Source organism: Acanthaster planci, linkage group LG07, assembly GCF_054643075.1.
Source record: "Acanthaster planci isolate LZ-2023a linkage group LG07, COTS_SCS, whole genome shotgun sequence".
Taxonomy (NCBI): domain Eukaryota; kingdom Metazoa; phylum Echinodermata; class Asteroidea; order Valvatida; family Acanthasteridae; genus Acanthaster; species Acanthaster planci.
The window spans coordinates 20,034,127-20,060,108 of NC_141783.1; the positions used below are offsets into that span (position 1 = coordinate 20,034,127).

The following is a 25,982-nucleotide window of genomic DNA, read 5'->3' on the forward strand; positions in this document are numbered from 1 at the left end:
CTTCCAGTCTAGATTTTTTTCATTATGAAGGACGACTAGGAAGAGTCGGGAAACAGATCAGATCCAAAGACAGCGGAATCTCCCGAGATCAAACGAGACTTGGATGTTAATGACAACATTCTTGCGGTAGAAACAAAATGTCGTACAGAGACTTGAGAAGTAAGTAGCTTTTTTTTTTTTAATTTTTTCATTGCTAGTACCAATAGGGTAAGAGTATCAAATATCTTACAATTAAACTGTGATTTAATGGCAATCTGTGTAATTATTTCCTGGGAAGCAGTTTCCTGACACTGACAAGTCAAACGATATTATTGGCTTTTGCCTTTTCCCAGTGACCAATGCAGCTTTCCTTTGCAGATGATCAGATAACAACAGGAAAAAGAAAGGAACTGTTTGCAATTGGTCAAGCTTTTATGCTACTGACAATGATAAACGAGTATAAACTGTCAATCTTTCCTGGTGTGGATGGGCAAAATACTCATAAATTTCACGATTTTAACCCTAACCGCCAGAGTACACTTACTTTGGCTAGAAACCCTGCTGGACACACAGTCTGTATCATTTGTCGAAGTGGCTCACCTGCCCAGTATAATCCAACAGGTCAACTCTCTCCAAAGCATGCTACGGCTTCTACGCAGCACGGCTTACCGGTATATCCAAAAATGATGGTAATTCCATTTTTTTTCTTTCAGATTTTACGGAGATGATGAGGGCGTTGGGTTACCCTCGCCTGATATCCATGGAGAACTTCCGCACACCCAACTTTCCACTGGTAGCAGAAGTCCTGATTTGGCTGGTCAAACGGTACGTGGTCTTCCTAAATTAATCTCTCACAAACCCTCTCGGAGGATTTGCAGGATTTTGAGGGATTGAGGAGGGTAGAACCCCCTGCTATAGAGTACCAAAGTGTGACGTCATTTAGAACCGGTAAATGCCATACAAATGAATGGATTACGCGTGCGCATTGGTTCACGTGCTGGTTCTTGCTCTAATGCCTTTTACACACAAGATTGGGCGTGTAACGTAGTCACTTCGGTGCTCTATTGGAGAGGTTTCATGTACATGCGCATGGTTGCACGTACACATACAGTTTGCCACCTGTAATTATTATTGGTCATTCGGTTGGTCCATTTCTCAAAGGCTGAATTAACACTGTAAGTATAGCAACTTGTTCAATAAGCTGTGCTTGTGAGCTTTCTGAGAATGCATGTTTTTTATGTCAGAACTTTAACACGATACTCTGGGCAGAAATTCCCATCACAGCTTTTACATTAATCTTTCCAATTTCTTTTTCCTGTTTAGGTATGACCCTAATGCTGACATACCGACAGACACAGACACTGAACAAGACAGGGTTATATTCATCAAATCCGTGGCTCAGTTTATGGTAAGCCTTGCCTTGTATTTCTTCTTCTATTCTGGTCCCGCCCCTTCCTCACAGTGTGCAAATGGAGAAGTAATGCAAGAATTTCATAGGAGTTCACACCTTGACCCTCACGTACTGTACCTATTAACGTTTATTGTGACAGGCTTTCGTCGATGGTACTCTTTGCTTAGGTGCACGGCACAATCACAGGCACACACGCATGACAGTGTTTGTTTGAACAGTAGAGCAGAGCATGGTTATCTAAAATTGGTTTTAAATTACATTGATTTGTAAAGTACCAGTAAGAGCTAATATATTCCAACAGCGACAAATAAAGACTCGACGAGACTTTGTTGGTCATCAGCATGACTTTTTAATAAACAGCACTATGATTGTCAATGTTTATATAGATACATGTACGGTACATGTGCCCACATCGCACAAAATAGGTCTTAAGGCTATTGTGAAATAATTTTGTTGTACTATTTCATACTGAGCTATCGCTATTTGCTTTAGTTATCCACCAGTTTGGCATTCTACGTGTCGTAAATTTGGTCAAATTTGTTGAAAAAAGGTTGAAAAATGTTGCGGGTTCCTGTTCATTTGTGACCCGCTCCAGGAAAGGTGATATAAGTCGCACCATGCATTTATGAGCAATGGCACGCTCAACGTTTGATTCAAAAGTTCCTTTTTTCCGACAAAATCATTGAAAATACTAATTCCTTAGTCCTTGTGTGAATTTTGAAGGTGGTTGTAACACAAGAGCATGTTGGTTGCTAAGTCAGATTTAAATGCCTACAACCCACATCAGAGCCAGATATTTCAAAGCCTGTTTTCTTGGTTTTGCAATTTCAATTGCCTGGAACTAATTAATATGCAAATGTGTCATAACAGGAAAGGCTACGGAGCTCTATCATATACCAAATGAAAGCTTACAATGTGGACTTTCCAGTCATGTATATAACTCTTTTTTTTGCAACTTATATCACCTTTTCCTGGAGCGGGTCACATTTATAAGCATTATACAAGATTTTTTTAATTCCCTTTAATCAGAAGTGGTTGTGGGGACTTGTGGTTCATTTTGTGACATATGGTCACACTGCTTGAACCTTTAGGTTTTCATGATGGGAGAATACTTCCATTGGGCAGTTTTTACAGCTCGAGCCATCGCCTTTCGTCCTACAAAAACAATAGCAACAAATTGGTCTGTCTGTCTGTAGGCCACCAAAGCCCATATCAAGCTAAACACCAAGAAGCTCTACCAGGCAGACGGTTACGCCGTCAAGGAGCTCCTGAAGGTGACGTCAGTCCTTTATGGAGCCATGAGGACCAATGTAGGAGACGGGGAGGAAGACGGAGAGAACGATGGTGCATCGTCCTTATCCTTTGACATCTCCTCAAAGGTAAGGACGAAAAAAAAAATTGTTTTATTCATTATTAATCAGGATTAATGCCAAAGATAGTAAATGTGTCTTATTTGATTATGATGACAACTGACAGCAGGGAACCTGTTTGAGTGTCATCCGTTGTTTCAACAGAATCTACAACAGCTCCAAAATAATGTCAGATATTTGTGAGCATGCTGATTTTGTCCAACCCAACACGCTAGCCAATGAGAGTGCTGTCATTTCAAGAAATCTACTTAAAGCAGTTGATTAGTCGTCAGGTGACCTCACTCTTATAGGTTTAGGCAGCCTCCAAGGAAATCCTGACCAAGACATTTTCAGACCTGAGAAATATGCTTTTCTTTCTGTGGTTTGGGTTTGCAAATACACAAAAAAACCACCTCAGCCCAACGATGTGTACACATAAACATCCATAGGCCTAGCTAATCTGCATGGTGTGACGTATGTTGCACTTCAGACCTATATGTGCATGTACATCTGTTCTAATATATATGCGTCATGTTTTCCTCTGTATTAATGAACTTGCTGATTGATTAAAATCTGGAAATCAGTAGAGTATTGTGTCTCCTTGCTGATTGATTAAAATCTGGAATTCAGTGGAGTATTGTGTCTCCATATAAATCAACAAATGTGCACCGATATCATGCATGTAGATGTTTATCTGCAAGAAAGCACCTGTTACATTGACCAGCCAGAAATCCTGCTTTATATCTTACAAGGACAAGGATATCATCACATGTTCCCTTTCCTTTAGCACGCTATTTGCCCGATAAGTTGCTCTCCACTAGTCATCCCTTGTCACTTTCAGCTGTGCCTTGGTGATTCTAGCTTGTTTGTCGTGTTGATCATTGTCTTTTTTTCCTTGAGAAAGAATCTCGTGGGATGAAAATCTCGTACCTCTAACTTTCAAAATCAAAACTGTGAAAATGTTCTGCATCGCAAATTCCGTCGTATGATTTGGCTCAGAAGGGTTTCTCTCTAAAGAAAAAGAAAGGTCAATCTTAGCATAAAGTGTTATCATACTGGGTAATTTATAGTGGTGAGTTTTATGCATGTGTACATGTCACTGTGTGAGAAATGACTTTGTTGTGGAAAAGCCACTCAACGCATACTTCTTGATGACCTACATTTATGTGTTTCTTGTTCCATTTCCCTTTGGGTTGAGATTTTAGAACTAACTCAAATGGAAAAAGGAATTTTAAGAACCTGATTCTACAGTCTGATTTAGTACAAATTTCTTTGTTAACATTTTCTGTCAAATCTCGATACTTTTGGCAAGTGCTGCGCATACAACAATTACATGTACATGTACATGTAATGTACATGTACATGTAGCATTATGCTCAGGCTAACTGAAGATGAAATCATGATTACATGTATCACCAGCATTGTTTGCACTCTGCGCATTGGCAGTCACAAGTAGTGGGTTGTTTGCAGACCAGATGATTTGGGTCAATTTTGCCTGACGCTGGATATGCCATTAAAACAAGGGGTTTTGTCCGTTGTGTGGAACAACTGCATGTGCCGAACATTAGGCGGATCATGTGCCACAAATCATGATTAATGATGCTCATAAATAGCCAATGACCACATTCTGTGATGTCTAACATCCAGAATGCAATACATCCTTTCTCAATTTCATATCTCAGACTAATGAGGCAGGATTTGTTTTTTAAAGCATGCATTGTAACTGGCTCTAAAAGTTTATCCTGCGACCTTTGGGTGTTCCATCATCACGAGAGAAGTGACTTTTTTATTAAACGTGCGAGCACTGTGAAGCCCCCAGCTCCTACAGCCATACATAGAGAAGATTGCGCTAGAGGAATCATAAATATTAATGGCACCAGACTGTACATTTTAGGGATTTTAGAGGGAAGAGGAGTGTAAAAAAAAGTACACGGTTTAAGTAAGGGAAATCAACAATATTTCCTGGCTGTTATAAATGCGACTGTTTAGGTACAAATGAAACAGAGACCACCGGTACATGCTCTCACATACAACCTGTCATCTAACTTTTTTCCAGTTTGCCCAGACCAGCAACATTTCATCCTACACTCACATGACGCTCTTTGTAGTTCAGCAATATTCATTTTTTTTGGGGGGGGGGGACAAATTGAAGTCGAAGAAAAAGATAAAGCGGCGATGCCCTTTTTGTCTTTTCCTTATAGTTCCAGAAATATCCTTTAATTGCATAACCAGACGTGTAACACGCACAGTACTTCTAATACACAATCGCACGCTCTGGGTAAGTGGTTATACAGAGGTAATGCAGTCCGAGTGATCTGATGAGCATTTGCCACATTAAACAGGTGAAATTTCATGATATTGAAATCTTCCAAACCTTTGTTGTGAAAGCAGAATTACATCCCACGAGAAGGACATTCAATTTCTCTGCCAGTGCACTTCCACTACTGTGAGAGAGGAAAAATAATTAATTTGGTCCAAGAATATGCAGCCATGTTGCTTGCAAGGCACTGTTGTGACGTACATTGTACATGTACATGTAACGGTGAAATCCACTGACATTCTTTTGTCAGAGAGCTGCCCCAATTGATCAAAATCCAACACTGCCGGGACCACTTGGCTAACATTCTTTGTACATACAAAACAAAATGGAACCCCAACCTGGCCAGATCCCACAATGACATACATGTACATTGTGTCCTTAAAGAGCACGTGACCTCTGAGTAAAACATGATTGCTCTGATTTTATCTGTTTTCATAAATATGGAAGCATCCAAATTGAAATCGGTGTGATTTGTCTTCAGAGCTTAACTATGGTATAACAAGCTAAAATGGGCTTTTTTTTCTGTGCATGCCAAGATGCAAATTCTGAATATAGATTGTGTCCAGGAGTAAACTCCCCCTTTAGTGAGAGTATATTCTCGCTGACCGATGGGTCGTACTCCAGCTGTTCTAGCACTCAGGTTGATACTCGTGTTAATACGAGTGGCTCGCTTGAAGCACCCATGGTGTCCTGACACTACTCTGGCCGTACACGTTCGCAACCTTACAGCCATTCAAAAAACATCTACATGTACATTCCAAGAAGATTTCTGCAAGTTAATTCACAGAACTCAGTCTGTTGTCGGCGTGAGTTATTTTCTACCTGTATGTTTACAAGTTAAATTTGAGGTTGTTTTGCTTGTACATGTACTTGAAGCGAGCGCGCTTGCGCAAAATTTCTTGCTGTGGCACAAGGTTTATTGCCCGCCCTTCTGGATGCATCATGGACCCTTACCACACAATACGCGGACATTGTTGGCCAGTTTGAGATCGTCACTGCCTGACTAGCATTGTACATAGTGGTGTGAATTGTCCATAATTCTTAAGAATTGTCGACTGCAGAATTGCAGAAATTTTCACATAGATTAAGGCAAGTTTTTATCCCTTTTGGAGGCAATTTTCGGTAGCTTTTGTCCCCATTCATGCCTTACAATCAGCAACAAAAATTGACCCCCCCCCAAAAAAAAATTTCAGACCTACCGACCCTTTTTTTTTTAAGAGGTACGTAAATCGGAAGCAGAACTAATTTTTGGGGGGCCTCACATAGAATTTTGTCATGGCAGTGCATATATGGTTTCATCATGAACAAGTCCAATCGTCCAAGTCCATTTTCCCTTGGCACTTTTGTGAAGTATTTTCTTTCTTTTTAAAATCTATTTGACATCTTTTTTGGGGTTAAAATTTCCCCAATAATGTCCATGTTTTCCCGGACATTTTCAAGTTGCTGTTGTCATGATGTCATATGATGCTGGAAAAGACACTTGAACCAAATCTGCTTTATATATTGAAACATTTCTGTATATAAAAAGATACACTTTGCTCATAGCAATGGTCTTACAGTAACAGATGACCAAAGAAATGTGGCACAGCTTACATGTAATATCAAAGGTTGCCTCTGTGTGCATGCTAAAATGTTTTTGGCTTTGGAGTTTTCTGCCCAGAATGACACCACAGTTTTGCCCGTCAAATATGGAGACTCATATCTGCATAAGAACCAAAAAAGTGTGCAAACACCTTTTAAAATGGCCAAGTAGAGATTCAAAATAAGGTTAAAAGTGCATTTTAAGGATTGTACCATAATTGCATTGCATGTGCATGTACATCTACATGTACATGCAATTATTGTACAATCCTTAAAATGCACATGTACATGTGCATGTGCCTGAAACTAGTGGTACAGTAACCCTGGAACTAGTGGTACAGTGGAGAAAAAGGGGCCTGTTTGTTTATTTGTTTCACACGGATCTGGATCTCAATCAGTGATCCTGAAGCTGCTTTATGTCATCCGTTAGTCTGGTTCTGGTGTCGGTGAACTAGCGTTGGATCAGTGATCGTGATCTGGATCAGCGTGAAACAAACAGGCCCGAAGTACCTGTACCCATGGAAGAGGTCTGGTTTGAATAACAGCTGGACTGCTGCGTAGCGGCGCGCAGAAGCATTGCGTCCGCGCGCAACTTAATAACAATGACATTCTTTGTATTTTTTAATCATTTCATCGTATCCTGTGTATTACGGTACAAGTCTGGGAAAAGAAAACCTTCAGGTAAATACATTTGTAGAACAATTTAAAGGAATGATTTTATTTCAGATTTGAATTACACAGATTAAATGTACGATACGATAAGATTGCAGTGCAGGATTAATTAGTACCGGTACATGTAGGGTAATTTACAAAGGGAATATCTCCCATTATCAGTGTGCAAAGCTGGACCACTGTTCATTGCATTAGTGATTGCTAATGTAAAAATGCATGTACATGTAGATTTGCTTTCAATTTACTAGATATCTCTTAGTCTGGCTATCCATAGAATATTTATTCCTGGTTTGTACATTAGACAAATTAGACTCAATTTTATCACGTCAATGGCTTGATTTCACTCTGCCTTCTGTTTGTTTTATTCATGACTGGCCCACTAATTCTAGTTTTAGCTTTATTCCAATGACGGCGATATCTGGTTTAATGACTAGTTTAGTAGTATTGGACGTAGTTGAACATATTCTAGTAGAATGTCAATTTATGTTAATCTTTTCACTGGGGAAAGTGAACATAGTGAATAGTTTGAAACTTATCGATTCGAGTTAGATTTCTAATTAAGCCCTCTTCCTGTTTCTGTGTTTCCAGAATGTTGTCGTTGTTCTTGTACGCCCAATAAAATAATTATACAGAAGCAACCATTAGAAGATTCCGGCTTGTATCGTAGTGATGTGGAGTTGCGCTTCTTGTCTGCAACAAGGTCCCTATCACACTGACTCATGTACATGTACGTTGTACATGACATTGGCTGCAAACATACATTTTATTGTCTACTGTAGATTTTATTTTTAGTTGAATGTGCGGTATATGTACTTTGTGGAAATCCCTAAATTTGCTCAGTGGAATTGGATCATTCAGGGATGCACTGCAGTGCAGGATTAATTAGTACCGGTACATGTAGGGTAATTTACAAAGGGAATATCTCCCATTATCAGTGTGCAAAGCTGGGCCACTGTTCATCAGCACGCTACATTAATCTTCCTTTCTTTTGTTAAGATGCCACTGTTGCTGCATTATGAATGGCCACCGCACTTTTTTTTGTGCGCACATGAGAGTGCTGTTGATATCCATTGGTATATGTAGCTACCGGTAAATAATTACATGTGTAAGTAAGGAAGTAAGATGAATGGTGTTGTTCCTTTTCAGAAATTAGTTTTGTGGCCTCTAAGGAACAAGAAGCCAAGACTTTGGAAGCTTGAACATTTCTTTGAAAAAAGGGGGGGTTCTCATTCACTTACTGCTGTGCCCTTCCGAAATGATAAATAACCAAAGAGCAGGAAATTTGGTGCAGCAAAATATCCAAGAATTTTTTTATGTTCGTTGGTCACGCCATTATTACTGGCAGTGGGGTGTTCTGTCCACAATACAATGTTACTCACAAATATGGAAAGTTACTTGTGTACGTATAAACCAAAAAGACTCTGAAATACATGCACCGTTCAAAATACATGGAGGCACATAGAGAAGAAAATGAAGTTACATGTACATGTAAGTTGGGCGTGAAGGTACATTTTATGGGTTGTATTGTCAGATTGTATTGCACAGATATCGGCCCTGAGCGGGAACAAAAGAGGGCATGTTTTTAAATGAAAATGGTCCTGTAGTACAAACTCACCACGTACATGTAAGTTAGCAAAGGTCAATCATCCAAATGGCGTTCATCTTCCTTTTACGTGTATTCCCCTGTTGCCCTATAAAAAAGTTTAGAATGTGGAATCACTTTTGATTGAGTTGTCTAAAATTTAGCTGTATCTGAGATTTGTATCAATTTGAAATCCCAGCCTCATTGTCACACCTGTTGGCATTTCTTTAAGCATTGATACTGGCAAAAATTTTGCAATCTGATCCAGGACAGTCCAGGTTCCCACCCAAGGTATTGTCAAGGTTTAACGGTGTCTTACACATAAACATGTAGTTCAAGGATCTCTGTAATCTGATTGTAGGTATTGACTGCTAGTAACTCAAATCCCTCGCTGTTTTCCCATCTCAGAGGGGAAGTTTTTATTCCCTGCCAAGATCACAAATCAAATCATTAACGCCCCTCTTCCTCTGAAATGCCTTTCTTCAAAAGGTCTGATCACCCGTAAAGTTCTCACGACCTGTTATTCATCATTATTGTAACTCCTTTAATCTGAAGACCCTCCCCTTACTACCTTGTCAGTTGTAGCAAAGGACAGTGCCAGGAAAATTGACCTACAGAATGGCAACCTTTTTGAATTCTTGATTATTACACTGCACTGAACAAAGACCTCTGGTAACAAGGTTAAGCCCCTGGCATAAGGCTGTAAACACTTGCCTTAAGTGATACATACTGGTAGAAACTTCATAGAGTGATGATGGTAGACGGATAACTCTCTGAAAATAAATTTGATGTTGCAGTTTGTGAATACAAGGTAATGCACTTTGTAAATGGAGAAAATGCAAACAATGGCAGAACTTGTCTTGTAATAACATTTACTTGTTATTCCAAGTTCAACTTGAAAATTTTATTAAAAAATAGTTTGGCTTTACATACTGTGACAACTTACAAAAATAACTTTTGTGAGTCTGCCAATCAATTAAACTTTATATTCCCAAACTCAAAGAATCATGTAAAAGCTAGTCTGCATTAAAACCAGCTTATGTGTGCCAGATTTCAGCAAAGTTACAGTTACGTTTTCCAATTTCCGTCCTCTATCCTCCATGACTTTGTCAAGGAAATGACCGGAACAGATATTCCAGTGTACATGTCCCCAACTGAGTGTGACGGCACACTGACATATTTGCTTTCCCAACGTCCAGGACAAACAAACTGTAGGTGAACACAACATTCCTTGGGTCCATACCGTAAGACCATATTCGCTGGCTACTAAGTACTGGTAGTTCTGCACTGTACTTTACAAGTATTAATTTGCACCAAAGTATATGTAATGAAGGCTGGAAAAAATATGAATATTATAGTAGTGTAATACATTACATTTAGGCACATGTTAATATTGGTGGATTTCTTAGCTATGAGTTTAAAGGTCCTCTTGGACTTTCTAAACCTAGAGAGCCTTGTCATAAATGTCCCAGCGTCTCTACATCCCATGAAGCTGTCATGGAATACTTGAGTTGGGTTCATTCGTTTGTTATCATTTCTTGTGATTCTACAATGTACATCCCGCAATGCATAGTGATGCAGTACCTTATTCCTTCAGGATGACATGCTGAATTCAAGAACAGGTTTGACCTTGTATTCAGCGTTAATGTTCTTCCTGGAGTCAGACTATCATATTCATAATCATATTTATTGAGTGTTACTTAATTTTGTCATCAGTTGCAATTCACTCCAAATGGCGTCTATTGCTCTATTAATCATTTTCAACTATTATAGATGTACATGATGATACATAAATTTGAATAATTACCGGTCCCATTGGCTGGAAAGCATTGTTTTAAAACTCAAATGTTGCTTCCAAATATTATATCAGCTGTTTTTTATGTAAGAAATATAAATAACATGTATTGGAACTACATTCATGTATATTGACATTCTCTGTTGATAAACCTAGTGAGTATTGAAAGTAAAAAATATTAAAGGCTGCATGTATATTAAGAGGACTGTGCTTTTCTTCCATTATTTTTTTCAGATTTCAGACCTGAAAGCATGCCGTCTGCTTGCATCACAGATTACAACCAAGGGAGCAAGTCTGTATGATTTACTTGGGAAGGAGGTTGAGCTGAGGGTAAGAAGTTGGCATTGTCTGAAACCTCAACTTCCTGTACCTTGATTAAATTTCAGAAGTTGACAGAAAATGCCACTTTTTGGGTTAAATGTAAACATTATTTCCACACACACACACACAGGCAGGTTGGATGCTGACACCTGATCTTGAAGTTGTTTGTGCTAGGCCAGAGCAGTTTTATTGCCAATTAAATCAGGGCACATGTATAATCTGAGTATCTGAGTTCCCTGTCGCCAGGGGAGTCAGGGAACCACTCTCAAATTCTATTTAAACACAGAGAGCATGTTCACGATCATCATGACAACATGACATGTGGCTCACCACAGACCAGAATTTATGAAATACAGCAACCAACACCAAGGCAGAGGACATGTATGTTCCTCCTGGTCACTGTAAAATGTGTATGTTTCATATTCCCAGCGGTGGTATCTCATGCTATTGTCTTTTCTCATTTGCTCTTCACTCTTGTCAGTACTTTTCAACGGAATTTAGTGTAAATAATGTCTTGAAATTCCACCAGTCGACAAAACCCCCAGTGCTGTTGAATCCTAGGTTTCTCTAGTGAACCAGTTTTAGTATAAATCCTAGATTTCTCCCTGCTCCCTCCCCCCCAAAAAACAAAACAGGGGTCAACGAAAGGACATCGCAATTAATAATTTTCCTTGTAATTTAAGATCCAACTTGCTGTTCAAGTGTTTCAATTTGTCAAAGTGTTTTAATTTATCTTGCAATAAAATATGCACATATTACTCAAAACACCGTTCCAGCGTAATCTATCACCGTGGCATAACAAAACAATTTTTGCCTGCTGTGACAGGGTGCATGGGTTTTGTTCACCCTCAGGGGCAAATGTGCCATCAGCTTCACCCCAAGTGCCATTTGCCCCCTTGGGTGTGCAAAACACCATGGACCCCTACACTGTAGGCAACAATTGTTAAATGATGCAAATTCCCAGTTCTTGGTTATCGTGTGAGCTGCAGAATTATTAAAATGCCATAATTGACGCAAATTATAATTGGCTTTTGCAGGTTATGTACCAATAAGGTACCTGCTGATTTTTGGGATGATTTGCCAACTCCAAAATAAGTATTGGAACAAAACAAAACACTATGGGTAGCAATAGGTCACTTGGGAGAAATTTTGTGGTAAATTTTTCAACATTAGGGAGACATCGGTCATTAGGGAGACATTTCAGTGTCTTCCTAATGCTCCAACTACCGAAAGGAGGAAAAAATGTCCACATTTTGAGGGATGATAGATTAGGGTCTGAAAGGAAAACATGCAAAGTTTGGTTAAGATCGGATTAGGGAATATTGAATTATGGAACTGTAAAGTTTGAAAAATTTTGTGCACATTCCTATGGGAATGGCTCCCAAGTGACCCATTTTCAGTAATAATAATTCCAGCATGTATCATTTACCCCACTTTAGTGATACAACACAAACACCCCTTAGCATTAATATCAAGGTCTGGATTCAGAAGGAACATCACCTGAGGTCCATGCTGGTTTCCTGAATAAAATTCAACCTGTAAACAACAGCTAGATATAATCCCAAAGAAAGTAAAAACTATGAACAAGGATAGAACACCGAATTTCAGTTTTTATTTCAATGTGAGTAGTGGAAATTTATTTAACCTACATGTGTATATGATGAAATTTGGTATCACTTTTAAAGGAGGCTTGTACTGCTCGTATTCATGCAAAATGAATTGAATAATAATTAGGATAATTTTAGATTCACTGATGCATTTATTTGCTATGACCTAAAGTTGACAAAGACATTAAATACAATTCCGTAGCAGAAATTTTCACCAAATAGGAGGGAAATTGAAGCTAAATTGATTTTTCAAAGAAATTCACACTGAATTAAAATGCAACCTACTGGTATTTACCGCTGTCTGCAAGACATTGGTTAAATTTGTTCCAATTTAATTTCTATTGGGCCCATTGCATAAGACTCATTAATTAAATTGTTTCCAATTTCATTTCTGTTGGATCCATTGCATAAGAGACTCGGGCAGAATTGGTCGGAAGTATGAATTATGCAACTCATTTACATTTTTTTTTAACTCATTCACAAGTCTGTGTGTTGAACTTGGCTACTATATGCGGCCTCCAAATATCACTCTGTGACCCAGCCATGGGACGTTGCAAAAATTATTAACTTAAAGTTATGGTAATATGGTACATGCATCACATCTCAAAGATTTTCTACAAATTACTTCCAAAAGTCTGTGATTGTGGTATCCCACTTAGTTATGTACTGGTATGATATCTTGTAGTTTTGAAAAGTTTAAATTTTTGACCAAAAATAATGCCACACCTGGGGCCAGATTACTTGTGGAATAGTACTGCGTGGCATGTGGTTTAGTTGGGCAATTAATCAGGTAACTAGGAGAGAATGGAGTATCATTTCCAAGTCATAGGAGAATACATGTACTGCATGGTATCTATGTCTCATAAACATGCACAGTATATGTAAACATGAGGCACTTGTTTGTGTTTTTATTGTAATGGATTGGCAAATGTTGGCTCAGTTGTTTACTTGTCTGCCAGTGGGCATTTCCCTGTTGTGTATTTGCCTGCCTTAATGTGGTGATTAATGTTACCGTCCTACCCAGTATGCTGTAAACTGCTGGTCCATTTTTTTTCTGGGAAGTGTGAAAGTCCAATGGACGGTTTGCATGGCTGTCTTCTTACGGGCCAGTGCTTTTGTTCCACAGGGTATGCACAAAGGAGGATTCCCTGTGGGACAAAACAACTGCCCTGCAAGATGGCTACCATGGAAAGCCTCAGTGCCTTTATGTGATCAAACATTGGCATACATGTACATGTACTCTTCATACTCCCAACAAAATTTGAACATGAGGAGAGGTTTCACTGTGTACATGTACATAATATGAAGTTCTCCTTGGGCCATCAATATATTACACTTGGATGATGAAATTGAGTAGATTTTGAAACAAGTGAAGGTTTTTTAACACTATAAACAAAGGAATTATGAAGATACAGAAGTTCACTGGAGCAGGATTTGAACACGCAACCTTCAGAATACGGTACCAGTGCTCTACCAACAGAGCTTTTCAACCTTGTGTTGGTGGCTTCTCCAATCTGTTAGTGTCTATATTTTGGGTGGGGGGGAGTCAGCTATAAGAAATACGTAGTGGTTTACATGTAAAATGCCTCTCCTGTCAATCAATCTCTTTGTCGATCCATGTGATTACACTGAGAATACACCTGGCCAATTCCCACGTACATTTTGGAAACCTATGAAATCTGTTTCATTTTTAATTAATTTGAAGTTTCCGGTGCATGTCGGCGACTCACAAATACTGACAGTCTTGTACATGTACGCCTACAATGTTATTTTCAGTTGAATCACATTTCATCAAGAACCACAGTTTCTTTTAGGATATTTCTGTCCATTTGTTGCTCAGGCAACACGACAAGTAAATGTTCACAAGCCCAAAGTGCTTTTTGAATGGGGTTCGTTAAACAGAAACCTGTCATGTCATACATCAAACATAACCAAAGCGGATCAGAAAAACAAACAAAAATAATTTTTTTGTTGTTTTCCTTCATTACTGTCTCTCTCTCTCTCTCTTGTTGACAGGAATTAAGGACGACGGCTATTAACAAACCTCTTGAGATCAATGAGATTGAGAAGGGTTTACACGGAAGCATCAAGGGAGTGGAGGTATGTCTGCTGTCTCCGTATTTCTCAAGAAAATTGGTCCCAGGTCATTTAATTGTTAGTCATAAAAGTCCCCCATGAAGACTCAGGTTTTCCTGTCTGTGTGAAGAAGGACACTCTAATAGATTGAGTCAGGGGAAAGAGGCAGATTGAACTAGTAGCTGGGGAAGTTTTTTGCAGGTCTATGTAAACAAGATTTTTTCTTCTGATCGTCAAAACCCGTCTAGAAAGGGATACTGGGACACTGGAAAAAAGATCTTTGAAGACAAGTTTCCTTTCTATCTGCTGCTTGATAATATTCACCCATCGTCAATGTGGGGTAAAACCTGCCTTAGCTATCGTTACATGAACATGGGTGAGATTTGTCTGGATTTTTCCTGATTTCAGGATTTGTTGTCACAATTTCCCTGATTTTAGGATTTTTCAAATGATCTGTTTTAAATCTAGAAAAATCTTGAATTTACCAGGAAGACCTTTTTTATCTGTAAAAGCTCACATATACAGAACACAAGAAATGGGTATTTTAAGGGGTACCTTCAGGTACAAACACAAATGTAAACCACAGACCTTACACTTTTGTGGGGCCCTGAAAACTCCGGTGAATTTTTCTTGGATAGCTCATATTTCTCCAGTCTCACCCTTGTGCACAGTTTACACACTTTTTCTCTTACTATAAAAACTGCTTTATATTTGGTGTTGTTTCACTTTCATTCACAGGTGATTAAATTTCTTATTTTTTATTGTCCATATATAATTCACTTATCAGATCAGTAGTGTCAGAACCTTATTTGAATTTGTAAGGGGTTTTCACATTACATGGAGTTTGACCAGAAAGATAAAAAAATTAACTTTCGTGTGGTTTATCTTTTTTTAAGCATTTTTTATGATGATTATGTCATGTAAATTTGAATTTTGCATATAAAAAGTTTTGAAAATGTTTTTCCCCATATGGAATTCATGAACTTCTGTTTATTGTCCAAAATTTGAGCTAAACATATCAAAGGATTCAAATATCAACAAATTAAACAATGTCAAATTAGTATTATTTCAACTTTTAAATTGACAGTAATTGACAGTCTATCTGTGTCGCACATTTCCACAAAATGGGTCACGTTAAGAAATCTCAATGTTTATTTTTCTGTCTCTTGTGAACCTTATCAGTTCATTGCATAGATAAAACATGTTATGCACTGTCAAAAGAAACCCCAAATCCATAATGACATGACATACAGTATCGTTCAGTACGCCCAAATTGCCGGAAGTAGCGTGCAGTTCATTGAAGGTCGGAATAATTATGTCGGAAATGCCATAGCATATCAAGAAACATGACTTGCACAACAAGATCCTTGGAAGTTGGAGGTGTTTACTCCCAGTTTAGAAATGTTGTTTAGTCAGTCAACAATGAAAGCTGATTGCAGCATGTAGTTATATTATTCAGACTTTGCTGACGGTGCCACTAGAAATGTCAGCAAAATTAAATTCCTACATTGCGCGTTCACTTGATGGGATATGTTACATACGCCAGCAAATTATTTCTGCTGGGCACATTGCAGTGGCATTTTATAGAAAGAATGACAAGATGTCACACAGGATTGAAATCTGTAGAAATGTACATCTTAATGGAATTATTTTTTCCATATTTAACCATACTACTTACTGTCAATTTTCGCACAGTTGGTCTCCGTCTGTCTCCATGAAGCTTTGAACTGACTTGCATATATTACTATCTGGCAGGGTCTGCATTAGGTTGTCTTTCAACTGGCCACAAAGTGCACTGTAGTCCTTGTACTGTCAAAGGTCGTTCAAATGGGAAAGCAAGAGATATTGCAGGGTTGCTGAGGCATTAAGAAAGTTTGATTTGTTTGGCAGGTGTCAAAAATACTTAATCTGTTCTTGAATATTACTTGAAAAAGGTCTGATGTGAACACAGGTGAAGGATCACCTTCCCTCATCATGAATGCCTGAAAATTTGATACACTTGGCCGATGAAGTTTGACCATTTTCATTTGACTGTACAGGATGTAGCAAAACCTGAAGATTGATGTCCTAATGCTCCCTACTGACTGAAAGAAGCCTGTTTTTCTTGCAAAGCTTAATTCTTGAAGTCACTGAAAGCACCTTTCCATGAGCCCATCATAAGTCCCTACAAGTCTGTCACAAGTCGTCAGTCTTAAGCCAAAGTTGCAAGCTTGAACTGTGCCCACGGCATTCCTTTGTCATTTTTCAATCTGGTACTTGTAACTGGACTCATGAACGGTCTAGTGAAAGGATATGTGATGGATCCAACTGCAACACTGCTCTACAAGCCATAGGGATTTTTTTTTCTTTTAAATTTCTTTTGCACAGCATCACATTAAAAAGACGCAGCAGATGCTGGAGAATGTGGCGTCCGACGAGGCCAACCTGGAAGCCAAGATCGATAAGAAGAAGGCGGAGCTTGAGAGGAACCACAAGCGATTGCAGACTCTGCAATCTGTCAGGTACGGATGAGGGAGTCCAGTGTTGTAGTCAGGTGCCTCAAAAGTACCCATTAGTGCCTCCACCTGAGCAACAAGCTTGTCAAAGCATTCTTTTATCGTCGTTCAATTACCCTTTGTTAGTATAGACCATATTCACTAGGAAGCCAGTTTGGATCCTGTTCCCTGTATCTGTTCCATCAATTGTAAATAGCTAAACAGGATGGTACCAGACTATTTTATGATGATTTTTTCCCAACCTCCTTTTCCATTTGTTTCAAAACACTTGCTCAAAACATGGAGTTAAATTCATCATGGATTTCAAATTATTCATCAGAGTAGACAGGCTTTTATTTCTCATGATGGCATTTTTTTCTATGAAGTCTACTGTCAAGTTGCCGAAATGAAGGGTTAACAATGACTTCAATTTTAACATGGCTGATTCATGAATAAAGTCTCTTGCTGTCCACATGTCCACATCCCACTAGAAAGTTCTGAGTTGGGAGGCTCTAATGTGGAAAAAAGCACTGCCTTTTTGGCCTGTCGGTTTGTTTACACTGTTCATCTTGTGTCAGTGGGATGAGGCCACTATTACTTTAATCCTTTGAAATGTTAAAATGCCTGTGCAGCATGTGAATTGTACTATCCTGTGTGGCACTATTCACACTCCAGTGCAGGAAAGAAGTACATGTACCAGTGATTTGAAGGATCACAGGCAATTGTTGGGCCTAAGGACTGAACAGATAAGAAGCTGGGGAAGGTGTTGAATGTAACTAGCCAAAAGGCAGTGGAAATAGGGCCTCTCTCTCTCTAGTGGAGTGTTTTCCTCATGTTTTGAAAGAACCTGTGAAAGTACCCATGGCAACCAGTGAAAAATACTTGCCAAATACTCGACTTATCATAGAGGAAAGCTTCTCAGAATTATAAGCATGTCAGTTGCGACTTGGATAAAAAGACTTTCTTTCATCTGGAGCACGTTCTTTCCTAGAGCAATCATGCAGCACCATTGTTCTTACACAGAATTATTCTGTATGGCTGTCATTTTCTCACCTGAACTGTGTCAAAGTAGGTTAAGATTGTCCCAAGCGTACTGTGGCTCATCAGGCTGTTGTGTGCATGCATATCCTATTGCCTTAGGCAAGAAATGGCTTAGAATATTCTGCTGCTCCCAACAGATTGAACACAAGTCCATGACAATTTCTGTCCCAGCTGAATCTATTGTTGACACGTACTGTACGCTCGCTGGTCAAGAGACAGAAAGAAGAATGGAATGAATTGCCCAATAGCTCATGGCCAACAACTGAATTCAAACCTCTGATCAGAAGCCATGAGTCTGTCACTAGTCCTTTCACAAGACTGGTCGCAAGTGACAAGGTTAGCGGTGACAAATAAGTGCTTTTGTCAATTTTCATCTGAATAGCTTGTGAATTGGCTGAAGACCAAATGACTTGTGATGGGCTTGTGATGGACTTGCAGGGACATGTGATGGACTCAACTGTAGACGGTCTACAGACCTGCCAATCTAGAACCGTACTCCTTCCTGAGTTCAGGCATTACCACACAGTAGATTAAAAATTTAAATGAACTGAAGGCTCATTTAAATACCTTTTGAATCTATTATGTGGTAATGCCTGACCTCAGGAAGAAGTACGGCAAGGTTGGTAGGTCTGAGTGTACCAATGTATCAAAGTTGAAAACTCCCAAAACACCTAAAATGTACATGGGGGCAAAAATTCTCCCCCCCCCCAACCCTTCACCCCTTATGGGTTTCAAAGTGATTTAAAATAAAGAATTCTTGAAAAGGAAACCACACCTCCACCTGGAAAATACTGGCGCATAAAGTGTGTCTGGGTAATCAGTGTGGTTCCTTGTGTCGCATCACTACTTGGGTACCCAACCTTCATCTTGTGCATTCACTGGGACGTTTACACGTAATTTGGGTGCCAGTCTAAAACCTCGTCACTTGTGTGACCCATTTACAGGCCGGCCTTCATGGACGAATACGAGAAGCTAGAGGTAGACCTAGAGAAACAATACGAGACCTACTTGGAGAGGTTCCGCAATCTGACCTACCTAGAACACCAGCTAGAGGAATTTACCAGAGCAGAGCAGGACAGATTTGAGGTAAGTTAGAGACATTTTCTAAATGCAAAACCCCCAGCTCCTTACTCGAGTCAAGCTAACAGGTGTACAACTTTCCTTGGATCAGCTGATTTCATTGTCTTGTGTTTCTCAAGTATGCCTTTGCAAATTTATGGAAAAACCCTTTACACATTCGTTTGTGTGGAATTTCCACATTTGTAAATTTCCATTTGTACGCCTAAATTAAAAGGAAGGAAAGTGGGTCTTTGATGACAATAATATCAGAAACAATGAATGAACCAGTTCGAGATGTCAACAATTCAAGAAAATGATCAGAACAAAATGAAGTGAATCAGAGGTCATTCAAGAAACTCAGTATGTGAGTATGAGGTCGACCCTAGTAGCACAGCCATATGTACATGGAAGCTCACACACACTGAACATCTTAGTTGGCATGACATCAGATGTTTTGTTCTCAAAAGACCTTGTTATGAGGACTTGGAAATGAGAAAAAAAGTGCACTTATTTCTGTTTTGGTGCTGAATTTTGTTAGCCTGTGTCAGCATAGAAAAACCACAGCTTAGGGTTCGTATGGACATACATGTACATGTAGTAAATGAAAACAGACTTCATATCACAGTGCACTTACAGGGCAGCTGCAGCCTCAAGGCAAAAACTTCTTGCCAGATTGTTGTGTTGTCAAAAGCCCCAAGGGTTCAATTATTTTTTGCACATGACTGCATTAGGGCTCATTGCTTTCCACCATGAATTAATTAATTCACCAGGGAAGATTTGGCAGTGTGTATCCTCAGAGCCAACCACAGTTTACTGGTTATACCCTGAAGCTTACCTAAATGAGTGGTTTCCAGCTGGGGACCAGTTTACATGCCTTCATGCTTTGGCATTTTTTATTTTTGTTTGCACGCATACACAAGGTCTGGCAAGTCCATTGGGTAGAGCATGTGCTGGAAATAGCTTGGCTTTGAAGTGTCTCAGACAAAAGACAAAATCACAATGAAAAATATGGTTCGAATATTGTAAAAGGACCGTCGGGAAACAGCCTTTAGAGCAAAGAGGTATGATTTTTAAGAGTTAGGTAATACATCTTGGCACCCTCAAAAACAAGTGGTTATATAGAGGGCTTCCCCAATTCCCAGTGATCATAGTCGTAGTTGTATAATAGTTAGGATGCTCAGAGCATCTGTCAATAAGAATTTATGTTTTACTTTCAAGCCGCTAGAGGGAGTTTTACAAAGAATCTGTGACCTTGATGTAATGGGAAAAGCCAAAAGGTTAAAAAGAGTGGTGACTGCACATTAGTGACTGTCTCCAACTGATTATTTCTTGAAAGAATGAACCAAAACTCTTAACCAGTGCCAAGGGTATATGATCAACAAAATCACCACCTTGCCTCCCTTTCTCGCCCCTTTTGCCAGGAGACAGAGAGCACCTTGAAGCGGATGCAGAACAGACTGAAAGAGGAGGATGCCCGTATCGGGATATCGGACGACTTCCTGGGAGGGGATGAGATACCAGGGCTTGATGTTGTCAATGACGACGACGATGTTGATGAAGATGATGATGACGATGGCAGCGAGAGCGAGAGCGAGGAGGTACAGCGACAAGCCCCACCCCCAAGGAGGGAACGTCCCAAACCAGGTCTGTGTATTGCTACGTTTTACGGACAGGCCCATTTAGCCTATATTTTGAGAAACAAAGCAAGAACTGTCATGGTAATTTTTAGAAAGTCAAAGCTAATTGAGAACTTGGACTGCTTTCCGTCCCTGTTCTGTCAACAATTGTAGAGCTCAACATTTTAAAACATCTATATTTGACACAGCTGCAGGTTGTTAACATGAAAAGACCTCCCTTGCTTTATTTCACCATATTGTGGGGAAAAAACGTTTTTTAAAAAGTTCTTGTTTTAGGAACTTCAGTTTTTGTTATTTTCTCATTCCTCATTCTTATTAAGTAGAAGACGCCCACTGGTAGTTTGTTGCTGATAATTTGGAAAAGGAATAAACAAAATGGATGGTTGTTTTCCTTCAATACAGGAGGAATGCGAAGCAATAACCCCAAAGTCTTTGGAAATATGGGAGCTGATATCAGTGATGATGTAAGTCTCATCAGCGTATTGATATAATAATATCACATCCATTATAAGGTGCATAGTGTCTGCCGGTATCCGTCATTGAAAGATGCCGATACATCTTATCATTATCCCTGCTCTTTGGGTGCACAGTGTCTGAACATTCCTGAGACCAGCCATCATTGCCATGTAGGCACATGCGAAATGACCAAGATTTGGAGTCTTACTCCACACTGGCTTAGCTGTGTTCGGCAACGCATCGCAAACATGTAGTACGCAGCACTGGCAACAATTTCCACAGAAAGAGACTGCGTGCGTGAGAAGTATACAATAAACGTGCTAAAGGCGTGTTTCGTTAAACACTGTTTCACACACAAACTACAGTAAACTCCGGCAAAGTTGGCGCTCTCGGGATTGAAGAAATTATGACGACTTACGCGAATGCTGACTTGTGCTGTAAGTCATCATTTTGCTGAGTTGAACGTACATATGTATTGCCTATGTACATTATGATTCCGTGCACTAATTCAGTGGCTTTGATTTACCCTGGTTTTATTTCTACCTTCATGGTCGATCCCAGCAAATTTATTCTCGATCATTATCCTCACGGGCTGCAAATGCGATAATTGATTATGTGCCCCTAAGGATGAAGCAAGAACAGCAAGCCACTTGCACATCACATCGCGACTCGACAATGCCATACATACATCTACGTGATACAGTTACGGTACAGAAAACGTACGCTCATCCAGTCATTGGTTAAGTTCGTTCAATAAGGCGACCCCCCAAAATGGACAGAGTGCATGCGTGTAGCACCAGAGGGGTTACTGGTATTGATGTACTCATGCTGGCCGGTCATCAACCACAGCCTGTGCTGCTAATAAACAGACATCAGTCAAGCAGTGTGGGACTTGTCACTTGACACTTCTTGGCAACTGCCACAAAGGAGACTAATACTGAAGTGCGATTTTTGTAATGCCGACTTACACAAAGGAGTTTCTTTGGTTTTGTGGAAAAAGGACCCAGAAAAACATGCCGACTTAGAAATGAAATTTTCAATGGAAACGCATTACAGACGATCGGAACATTTGTCAAAAGGCTGACTTAGACGATATGACGAGTTACAAGATGCCAACTTAGTCGGAGTTTACCAAAATGGAAAAAAAAAAAGTTGGAAAGTGTGAATTAAGGCTGATTTTACGTTTTGCTCCCAAAAAGGTATGCCCCTTTCCAGTTCAAACTGCCTCATCACGTTTTTATTCCCTTACTCTGATTTTTTTTGGGTAGGATTTCATTTCACAGAAGGAGTATGTAAGAGTTTTGCCAAATACATTGCCAACAATGTAAAGAATGTTCCAGTATCATGTATTCTTGGCTGTTTTCCAATCCTCAACTTCGTCTCCGTCTTGGGCTTCATTCCCCGAAACCAATCCCCGATTGTGGGCCTGAAGCATTTAAATCAAATTGGATTACTGTAAGTTTTTGCTCTCTTGCATCTTATTTGATGTTTTGTGGCACTATTAGACTAATTACTGCGCTTACAGCTTCAAAGTCAGCTAGTTAAAACAGTTGAAGCCTGAGACGGAGCTGAAGTTGAGTATTGGAAAACGGCCCATGTATGACATTTTTCCATCTGTGAACTCTGACCCAGGATGGGAGTGGTTCCTCCATCAATGATGACAGCATCAGCGTGGATGATGACGATCTCCTTGACGACGACGAAGGCGACAGTGATGACCTTGAAGTGGAAGGTCCGTCAACGCGGAAGGGCCGGCGGAGAGATGAGGCTGATGACAGCGATAATGACTTCTAAATCAATTTTGCGGTGGAGAGAAAGTGAACTTTGAAAGGATTCTTGTGACGGATATTTTCTTCATTAAAAGAGAAGAGCGATATTCATAGCAGGTGTTCAAAAAGAGACAAAAAAGAGAAACTTCAGTTTTCATTTTTTTCGATCACGCTCCTCCCCGGGTGTACCTCCTGTGGATGTTTTTGAAATGTACACTGCCCTTGTACAGGATGCAGCTTATTCAGCTTTTGCCCCCCCCCCAAAAAAAACTATGTGTGCACCCCTGGGTCACACCACTCCACCGACCAGGATTGCTTTTCTCAGCCTAAAATTGTAATATTCTAAGTGGTGACATTCCAGAGTGTTATCATTTGTGTTTAATGTGTACAGTTGAATTCTTACAGATGTATATATATTGTGTGTGATATAATTCATTGTCTTATATTTTGTTACCTACGTCCTGTTCCTGTCTTCACATGCTAAATACATCTACATGTTTGGAGTAACTGCTTATACATATTCATGAAGTGGTATCTCCCAAATGGCGAGCCACATGCGTTACATAAATCTAAATGAGCTTCCTATGCATGGCCAACCTGGTCATGAATATGGAATTCCATTTTTTCATCCAGAAAATGCCCCTTTAACCCTGCAGGCCAAACACGCTCTTCAGTCACCACAGTTGTGATGCTACGTTGGATTTGTAGGGAGATGGCTCAAAATGGTTCAGCTTTGGAGAATTGTAATTTCTCCTGATGTTGATCACAAGTTAGGTAACAACAAACATGTGACAAAGGAACGCCTTGGACCAACTTTATTTGAAGAGCTGTGGACTTGGTTTGAGACTAGGTGATTTGTGTCGGATTTGTGATTGACTTGAGGTGATTTGATTATATCCCTGGAAATTGGATGTTTCGTGAGTTGCATAACTCTCACTTCAATCCAAAAATTGCCCCACTACGGAATTGTGAAAAGAGGGGGATTGCTAGATACCACTTGACACCAGGGGGCGCTGTTCATAATACAGATGTATATCTCATGTGCACTTGCACACCTCACCTTATATCTAAACAATGTATTCAAAAATGTTTGTAATTTTTCTCCCTGTGTCAATACTGTTGGAAACATTTTGGTGGTTTGGAAGTTCAAAAAACACCTCACAGTTTGCCCTTTCCCCCTTTTTCCACTAAAAAGTGGTAGGATATCCAGTAACCCATCCCCCTTGGTCAGAAAGTGAGGGGATAAACACGTAGTCATGTACCTCCCAGCCCTTCCCACGTACTATAAATTATTGTAATGGCCCTCTTTCAGTAGTTCCGGTGCACTGTGAAATTTAGTCCGTGTGGAAAAAGGGACTCGTTGACTGTATTGGCCACCATGTGAAGCTGAGAATCGGTATCATGACAGGTAGGCCAGATTTCACTAGGTTCCAAATTTCATAACACCAGAATATATGAGCGCACTTAATTTAACCCCTGAAGCTGACACAAGCGCTATCTAGCAGTGAGTGATTTCTGTATGGTCTTTGATAGCTTAATCCCACCCTCTGGAGTTGTATGTTTCTTTTCGCCTCTGTTAAAAATTGTCGACAAACCCTCACATATCTTTGCTGCAAAGGAATTCCAACAGACTGAACTTTAATAACTTGTTCAGTGATTCTAGAGCAGTTTGAAAGAAATTTACATGTATTTATAGATACTTTTAGCTATACAATAAATGCATTGGTTAGTTTAACCAGCAAAAAACAACTATTGCCATTTCTAAGAGTGATCAATTTTTGACTCTTACCCTGAGAAAGGTCTAGGAAGTTTGTGAAGAAGATGTCTTTTTGAGTAAGGCCATCGTTAACCAGATTGTATCAATTGGGAAAAGATAAATTGGCACATTTTATGGATTTAAACCTTGAGTTCCAGTTATTGTAAAACAGTAATTGGCTTCTAAGTTACACCTCTAGCTTACGTCGTGACCATTTTACCACATAACATTTCTTTTCCGTAAGTGTCTTCATTTCTTTTTTGGCACTAAATTAAGTCAGACTTCTTCAGGACTAGTAACCAGTAGAGTTGTTGAAAGTTTCTGAGGTATAGTGTGGAAACTAATCATAGAATACATGTTTAAGAAGAGATTGCACTGACTTGGCCGAAATTTTGTAGTGATTGTGCATCGCAGAACAGACGTTTTTCCAAGTTGCACTTTTTTGGAGTTGATTTCAGCATGCGGCTGCCGACTTCTGCTGACTTTTAGCAGAAAAAAATTGTTTTCAACAGTGTGCCCAGAGTTCTGCTAATCCCCTGAGTTGGGGGCAATCCCCTGGGTGGGGCTGATCGTGATGAGGGGTGGAATCGTCATTTGTCTGAGCTAGTCCTTCACAGAAAAAAATTGCCTGATTTCAAGTAAGGCTGAATACGGTTCTTGTCATTGACAATGCCTCTTCCTGCATCAAAAGTCCCCAGGGTGGAGATGATCCCCTGGGTTGGGCTTTGCCACACCCCCAGGGTGAGGATAATGCCCCCTTGGGTGGGGTAGATATCACCTGTTCCAGCTTGCCCTTGACATCCGCCTGATTGCTGGCAAGGGTGATGTGGACGTTCCTTGTTCGACAAACCCCGAGCGGCAGTACTCCCCTGGGGTTGGGCTAAGTGTCATATGCCGGAGCTCGGCTTCATTGCTGCAAGTCAGGCCTCGATTCAACATGCGAGGGGTCATCGGCAGACTAGTTGGGAACACAACCTCATCAGTCTTCTACAAGGGTACCAAAAAAATGGAAAATTTGACAAACTGTGGACCTAATTTTGATAGAAAACACTGACCTTTTGAAGCTCATGAAACCTTCACAGATTGCCCTATTATAG

General features: G+C 39.8%; 2 protein-coding genes across 3 annotated transcripts in view; one reads left to right on the forward strand and one right to left on the reverse strand.

The window, feature by feature from the left end:
* Positions 1 to 24,878, forward strand: cluap1 (clusterin associated protein 1). Its single transcript, XM_022229083.2, has 11 exons — positions 1 to 159; positions 693 to 804; positions 1,303 to 1,387; positions 2,587 to 2,769; positions 10,924 to 11,019; positions 14,634 to 14,717; positions 17,061 to 17,194; positions 19,153 to 19,294; positions 20,689 to 20,911; positions 21,307 to 21,368; positions 22,993 to 24,878. The coding sequence occupies exons 1-11, from the start codon at positions 138 to 140 to the stop codon at positions 23,152 to 23,154; spliced, it is 1,305 nt and encodes a 434-aa protein (XP_022084775.2). The 5' UTR covers positions 1 to 137; the 3' UTR covers positions 23,155 to 24,878.
* The window catches only part of LOC110976216 (cilia- and flagella-associated protein 337-like), a 19,375-nt gene continuing 18,128 nt past the window's right edge, over positions 24,736 to 25,982 (reverse strand). For both annotated transcript variants that reach the window (XM_087138880.1, XM_087138879.1), the window contains one exon: positions 24,736 to 25,872. In XM_087138880.1, coding sequence (XP_086995006.1) covers positions 25,660 to 25,872 — 213 coding nt within the window. In that variant the 3' untranslated portion in view covers positions 24,736 to 25,659. The remainder of the gene's footprint in view (positions 25,873 to 25,982) is intronic.

Excerpts from the sequence above, each read along its gene's own strand:
- cluap1 (XM_022229083.2), top strand. The coding sequence starts at position 138 with ATGTCGTACAGAGACTTGAGAA. Across the intron at positions 160-692 it reads GTCGTACAGAGACTTGAGAA|ATTTTACGGAGATGATGAGG; the intron begins GTAAGTAGCTTT and ends TTTTTCTTTCAG. Across the intron at positions 11,020-14,633 it reads GGAAGGAGGTTGAGCTGAGG|GAATTAAGGACGACGGCTAT; the intron begins GTAAGAAGTTGG and ends TCTTGTTGACAG.